Consider the following 7,451-nt stretch of genomic DNA (forward strand, 5'->3'; position numbering starts at 1 on the left):
CCTGGGTTCCTACTTGCTCCCAGGTAAACAGAGGAGTGGTGTGAAATAAGGAAACTTGCCCAACTTTTCACCCTGTTCAGGGATAAAACCAGAGTCCTCTTGTGAGGCGAGTGCAGTAACCAATAAGCTACAGGACTCCACAACAAGAGCCGAGTGGGAAGACTCCCTGTCCCAGGGTCTGGTCTGTTGCTCCCAGTCCTGCTGAGCCAGGCTGGGCCGCTCTGTGGCAGACAGTGACTGTGGGCTCAGCCTGGCTCAGAAACCGGGGGGACAGAGAGAGAGAGAAAGATGCAGAGAGAGACACAGAGAGAAACAGAGAATGGCAGAGAGAGAGAAACAGAGAGAGACAGCAACAGAGACCTTCAGAGACAGAGATACCGAGCAACACAGTTGGAGAAAGAGATACAGAAATAAAGGGATACAGAGAGAGACAGAGAGAGAGAGTCTCACATCTCATCACAGCCAATGCTGACATCACAGCATCACACGTCACACGGAGAGATTGTTCATCCGTCCATTTTATTGTGATACCAACACAACACAAAACAAAATTACATTTGTATATAACACCTTTCACATCAGGAGGACATCCTAGGGCTTAAGTGTTAAATCACGAGGACAGGTTGCATAAACTTGGTCTCTATTCCAGTGAGTTTAGAAGGACGAGGGATGATCTAATTGAGGATTTTAAAATAACAGAGGCATTTGATAGTGTAGATACAGAGAAATTAGAATCCAGAACAAAAAGAGCATCATCTTAATATTAGAGTCGGGACATTTAAAAATTAGGGGCAGTTTTTCACCCAAAGACCAATGGGAACCTGGTACTCTCTCCCCCAAAAGGCTGTGGATTATGGTTGGATCCATTCACAGTGTCCAGACGGAGGTGTAGAGATGTTTGTCAAGTCGGGGTGTTAAGGGATACGGAGCAAAGGCTGGTAACTGGCGTTGAGGTACAGATCAGCCGTGATCTTATAGAATGGCCGAACAGGCTCGAGGGGCTGAATGGCCACCTCCTGTTTCTATGTTCTTACGTCACCTCCACTCTCCGGCCGGTAACCCCCGTATCCTATCTCTGATTGGTCACCCTCACGCTTGTCAGGGGGTCAGTGTCAGATTGGTGTTACGGCCAGGGCTGAAGTAAGGGAAGAGTTTCCCAGAGAATGTGTGGGTGAAAGTGAAGAGATGAGACATGTGGTCAGCGTTGTACAGCGACACCTGTCCTCCCGCATAGTCCAGGTACACGCCCAGCACCCGGGGGCTCACACTCAGGGAGAGGGGGGTAGGAGGTGAGGTTAGAGCTACATATTGGCCATTGTATAGCCCCACAGCCCAGACTCCAATCTCAGGTCCATGTGTGAAATACTCCTTCCTGGGCACAGACGCTCGGGCCACCCCCACTGTCCAGTGTGTGCTGTTCCCCACCCCCACCTCCCAGTAATGTCTCCCTGATATGAAGCCCTCAGACCCCAGGATACTGCAATAGTTACTAAACCTCTCCGGGGTGTCAGGAACCTGCTGTTCTCTGTCACTGACTCTCACTCGGGTCTGGTCCTCAGACAGGATGAGCCGGGGATGGGCTGTGTTAGGATCCAGAGTCACAGAGGCTGGAGCTGAAACAGAATGTTGACATGTTGGAGATCGTGTGGTGAACGGTTGACATTATATTTCAATGGTTCATTCAGTGAGGGTTGGATTCCTGCTTTGTGTGTCTCAGGTTACACGTGGGACACCACTAATATCTGGTCATGACCCGGTGTCCGGCCACCGCAGGGCTGAGGTGGGCTGAGCTCCCAATGATCTTATTTAGCATTCCCGACCGAGGGGATGAGGAGCGAGAACAAGACATTTACTCCACATCTATTCCCAGAGTCAGACTCCGATCACAGGAACACAGTAAGAGCCAGTGTTACCTGCAGTGATGCCCTTTAACAGGAGTTTCCACTCTCTGCTCTGCAGAGGCCCAATGAGGTCCCTCTCAGCCACATCAACAGACACTTTTGTGGGTTTCTTGATGTCAACACCGGACCTGGGCACAGATAAAGATTTGTTTAATTAAATTCAGACACAATATCGATGACTCAGGTGGAGATTTTCACCATCATCTCCATTGTGGAGTCCTGTTCCTTAGTGGTTAAAGCGCTCGCCTCACATGCCACAGGACTTTGGTTCGATTCCCGGGTAGGACAAAACATTTGGTAAGTTTTCTTACTTCACACCTCAGTACGTTCCTACTTACACGTAGTAAGTAAGAATCAAGTTGTTAGTCGATTGGCTGATCAATTTTCCTGGGGTAGTAGCCTCTTGATTACATTTTTGTTCGGGACACAGCTCTGCGCAATGGGCTGCAGTGATTCTCTCAGAAAATATACATCCAGTTTGTTCCCTTTACAGTATATTCTATGAAGTGATTAGCATCATCTCAAAGATGTGATAAAGCACTCTATCAAATGATAGGATTATTATTATCATCACAATTCCCTGTTGAATTTGAGGATAGATTGGACAGATACAATGTTCTGGGCTCTCACACACGTATGTTTCTCTCTGACTAATAACACTTTCTGTTACACAATTGGATTGGGGAATGTCACTAACAAGATGGACGTAAGGAAAGATTACAGACCTGTCAATGATGGATATGATATCCTGAAGAAGAAATAAAAACAAGGAGAGTTAGATTCAATCTTGCACACAGCCATCGAGATGAATTTGAACAGGTATTAGGCAGCTTAATGCTGTGATTCCTGATAACTCATCACTCCTCGGGAACAGGTCTCTGTCACAAGGTATCAGGAATGGCCAGTTAGGCATATGTATAAATCCATAAATAAATGAGGCCGGGATAGTGACAATGTGATGACGTCAGTGGTCCTGACAAGTTAAGTCATAGTCTTGTTATCAGCAATCGACTGTTTTAATGAATTAAAAATAAATTTCTGATCTGAGTCACAGTAGATTGTAGTAATTCAATCATTTCAGGTCACACACAATCCTTCCCCTTCGTCTCCACCACTTTCTAAATTCAGCTTTCAACACCCTCACCTGTCTGTCTGTCACACCAGCATTAACACACTTACTGTCTGTCGATCACACCAGACACACACCACCATTAACAGACTCGCTGTCTGTCTATCACACCAGACACACCAGTATTAAGACACTCATTGTCTGTCTATCACACCAGACAAACACCACCATTAACAGACTCACTGTCTGACTATCGCACCAGGCACACACCAGCATTAACGCACTCACTGTCTGTCTATCACACCAGACACACAGCCTATGCACCTTCAGGAATTCGGTGTTCTGGAGAGTCAGTCTTGTCTGGATTTCTGCTATTCTCTGGTTAACAGAAGTAATTTGCTTGGAAATGTCACTCTTATTGTTTTCTATTTGTCCTAAGATGGCCTCCTCCTGCTGTCTGAGTTTGGTGATCAGGTCTCGCTGCTCCTCAATCAGCAGCTGGTGACGTTTAGCAAATTCAGCGTCAATGTTCTTCCTCAGACGCTCGGCTTGTCTCTGTCGCAATAAACACAATGTTAACATTATCCGACTCAAGAACAGGGGCTCGGCCTGTCAGTCACGGTTACATTGCCCATGAACCTGGTGATATCCTACTGAGGGGGTGGGTAGCGAGGTCTCCTGAACTGAACTGGCTCTGAGGTGACCTGCCTGGCAATGAAATGCCGGTATCGAGCCCAGGCCTCTGTGACGGTCTCTTGTCCGTTTCTTGAGCCAGGCCGGATCACAGTATCCCAGGGCACTGCTGATAACAGCACAGCCCAGACTGGCTCATCGACAGGACCTGGATAGGCAGACGAGTCACTCTCGGAGCAAACCTACTCATCAACAACAATAACAACAATATTCCATTTGTTGAGCGCCTTTCACGTCGGGAGGACGTCTCATCTCCTGTTAACCCTGCGATATCAAGCTCTAACCTGTAGGGTGGTCCTGGCTGGAAACAGCGGGAAAGCTTGTCACACAGCAATATCAATGGAAGGCTAGATCAGAGCTAATATACAAACTGCTCACCTGGACTTCCATTTGAGTAGCTCCTTCTTCTCTCTGACACTGAGACATTTCACCCAACTGTTCCTGAAGGGTTTCCAGGGCTTTCTGCAGCTTTTGCTGAAACAAAGTGAATGTAAGTAAACAGGGAGAAGGGACAGAGTCATTATTACTGGTTTAGGATATTCCACTTGTGTGTCAGAGCTGTAATATTCCATTCCACTCGATCGATACAGTGAGATGGTGAGGCCACTCAGAACTTCTGAATTTACCTAAAATGCCATCAGCAAGTCATCCAACACCAGGGCTTGAACACACAACCTTCTGACCCAGAGGCCGGCGAGATTGCTGCTCAGTGACCGGCTGTACACAATACCAACTCTTTCCTAATATGTCAAATAGAGTGTAACAGCACATTGACAAAGCTTCATCTGCTCGACTAAACTTTAACTTGGTCATCAAACCAATCTTACATATTAAACACCTGGTTCAGTGGATCGCATTGTGGCGTCTGAGTCACGAAGTTGTGGGACATTGGTGTGTGCAAATCGGCAGCTGTGCTCACAGTCAGGTCACTTTAGGGCTCCATAAACCTGTATTCCCTTCAGTTTAGAAGGTTGAGGGCTGATCTGATTGCGGTGTTTAAAATAATAAGGGATTTCAATGGAGCAGCTACAGAGACAGTATTTCTTCTGGTGAAAGAATCCAGAACAAGGGGAATAATATTACAGTTAGAACTAGGCCTTCATCAGTGAAATCAGTGAGCATATTTTTTGACACAAAATTTTGTGGAAATCTGGAACTCTCTCCCCCCAAAAGTCAGTGGATTAAGACTGAGTTGGATAGACTTTTGTTATGTCAGGGTATCAAGGGATATAGGGCAAAGGTGGGGATTTACAGTTGAGGTACAGATCAGCCATGATCTAATAGAATGGCAAACAGGCTTCAAGGCCTGAATGGTCTCCTCCTGTGCCTATGTTCCTGTTGCTATGTTTACAGTGTATTCTTAAGCACTTTGAGACGTCCTCACAGCGCTCTATCAAATGTCTGTAATTATTATCAATTCCATACCTTGTAGGAGCTCAGCAGCTTCCTTAATGGGAATGACTGTGTGATCCTTGTGATCACGGGACATCGCACAGACCACACAGATCGCTCTTTGATCCATTTCACAAAACAGTTTCAGCTTCTCCTCATGCTCTTCACACTGGATTCCCACCTCTTCCAGCCTCGGATTCAGGCTCAGTCTCTGAACACTCTCCACAATGTTAGACAGAGTTCTGTTGGGCCGAACACCCCTCTGGGGAATCTGCTGCCTGCACTGCGGACAGGACACACTTTCTTGTCCTGTGCCCCAACACTGTAAAATACAGTCTCTGCAGAAGTTGTGGCCACAGTCTATAGTCACCGGTTCCGTGTAAAACTCCAGACAGATTGAACACGTGGCTTCATTTCTCAGGTTCTCCAGTTCCTGTTCAGACGCCATTTCACCCTCAGCTCTTTGCTCTGTTTGGGACTTTCACCTTTAGGACTTGGCTGTGTGGGTGGGGATCACAGACCAACTGCTGTTCAAAGGGACAGACACCTGAAGACAAAAGGAACACAGATGTTTAGCACATTCAGGCCATTCGTAAGGTCATGTCTCAGAATGTTTAATAATAATGATAATCCTTACATTTGATATAGCACTTTATCATGTCTTCAAGATGTCTAGAAGCGCTTCTTCTGTGAAGTGAATTTAATAACTACAATAGTGTAATGTTCATAATAATAAGAACCCAGTGCATATTATTTTGTCCCTGATCACATCTTCGAGACATCTCAAAGCGCTACACAGAATATCAAGTGAATTTACTATAATTCTTGTGGGCGAAACGTGGAAGCCAATTGCACACAGCAATGTTCCACAGCCAATCATGGATTGATTGACCAAATTTTATTTATTTGGTGAAATTAAAAAATACATATTTTGAAGGACTGTTAGTCCCGGAAAAGTGATCTACCAATTGACTGAAAGTCAGGTTCCAACTTACTGCTCTGTAAACAGAGTCGTGGAGCAAGAAAACTTGCCCAATGTTTCGCGCTCCTGGGAATCGATCGCGGCTCCTCATGAGCGCTCTAAACATTACCCTAAATGACCCGACAACAGTACAATTCAATTTCATTTTACCAATCAATAGCCAATGAATAAAAGTACACATAATATTCAATGAAAATCTTCATCAAATAAACTTGTGACTACGAACAGAGAGATTGAGAAGCGATCAGTTTCTCTTCTCGGATATCTCCGCAGTCTCAGTCGCTGACTTTTCTTTCTTCAACTTCATTTCATAAATCAAACTGATACACTCCATTTCTCTGTCCGTCAGTCACTGCTTTATCCGCTTCATATTGTGTGAATACTGTGTGTTCTCCAACACAAGAACATGTGGTAGTGAAGCAATATTCAAAGGGCCCGAGAGGTGGGGGGGGGGGGGGGCGAGGTGGGGGTCCGAGTGTGGGGGGGCCCGAGGGGAGGGGGGGACCGAGGGTGGGGGGCCGAGGGTGGGGGGCCGAGGGTGGGGGGGCCGAGGGGGGGGGGACCCGAGGGTGGGGGGGCCCGAGGGGGAGGACCCGAGGGGTGGGGGGGGGGGGGGGCGAAGGGAGGGGGGAGGGCCGAGCTCACAGCGCTGTGAAAGAGGGCACAGTGGGAGCCGCTGAGCCGCGCGGACACCGCCGCTCTCTGCGGTATTCTGAAGGGAAACGAGTGAACGGTGGATTGACTTCAACGGCACAACTTCCACATCCCGATCCTGTGGCCCCGGAAAGTCTGTGCAGTCGGTGCCAACTGACACGAGTCTTGTCTGTGTGTGCGATGGCGATCGCCGCGTCCCGGACAGTCACAGCTCTTCAGCCCTTATTGACCGGTCTTTCCCCGAAACCACTGGAGATCAGTTCTCTTCAGACACTTCAGAGAAGGGAGGAACAGGAGACGAGAGAGTGACGGTCGGATGGGGAGCGCGGGGCGGGGAAGAGGGGAGATGATTGACGTGGAAACGGGGCCTATCAGAGCGCCACCAGTCACATTGAGAACAGGGCGGACCAATGGATCGATCTGTCTGAGGAGGCGGGTGTTGGAGTTGACCAATGGGGAGCCAGTGGGCGGGAGGCAACTGACGGTTGGACAGAGAGCGCGAGGCGGTTAAGAGGAGAGATGATTGACGTGGAAACGGACCTCTGACAGCCAGTGTCTGATTGACAACTCGACTGAGCAATCGGAAGCTCCAACTGAGAGGCGGGTGTTCGTGGGGACAAATGGGGAGCGAGTGGGCGGGGAAAGAATGACGGTTGGGCGGAGAGCGCGAGGCGGTGGGGGGGGTGAGGTGATTGACGTGGAAACGGGGCTATGACAGCTCTGTATCTGATTCACAAAAGCTCTCACCAATCAGAAACGC

The 7,451-nt window shown here is 48.0% G+C and overlaps 1 protein-coding gene across 1 annotated transcript; it reads right to left on the bottom strand.

The window, feature by feature from the left end:
* Positions 1-500: 500 nt before the first annotated feature.
* On the bottom strand, positions 501-6,482 carry LOC103173587 (E3 ubiquitin-protein ligase TRIM39-like). The gene is made up of 8 exons (XM_042346581.1): positions 6,264-6,482; positions 5,089-5,602; positions 4,339-4,403; positions 4,042-4,137; positions 3,295-3,525; positions 2,627-2,649; positions 1,914-2,029; positions 501-1,613 (listed from the first exon to the last, which is right to left on the bottom strand). Exons 2-8 carry the CDS (start codon positions 5,501-5,503, stop codon positions 1,099-1,101), a joined length of 1,461 nt encoding a protein of 486 aa, XP_042202515.1. The 5' UTR covers positions 5,504-5,602; positions 6,264-6,482; the 3' UTR covers positions 501-1,098.
* Between the last annotated feature and the right edge of the window lie 969 nt (positions 6,483-7,451).

The sequence above is a fragment of the Callorhinchus milii genome, unplaced genomic scaffold, assembly GCF_018977255.1.
Source record: "Callorhinchus milii isolate IMCB2004 unplaced genomic scaffold, IMCB_Cmil_1.0 Scaffold1044, whole genome shotgun sequence".
Lineage (NCBI taxonomy): Eukaryota > Metazoa > Chordata > Chondrichthyes > Chimaeriformes > Callorhinchidae > Callorhinchus > Callorhinchus milii.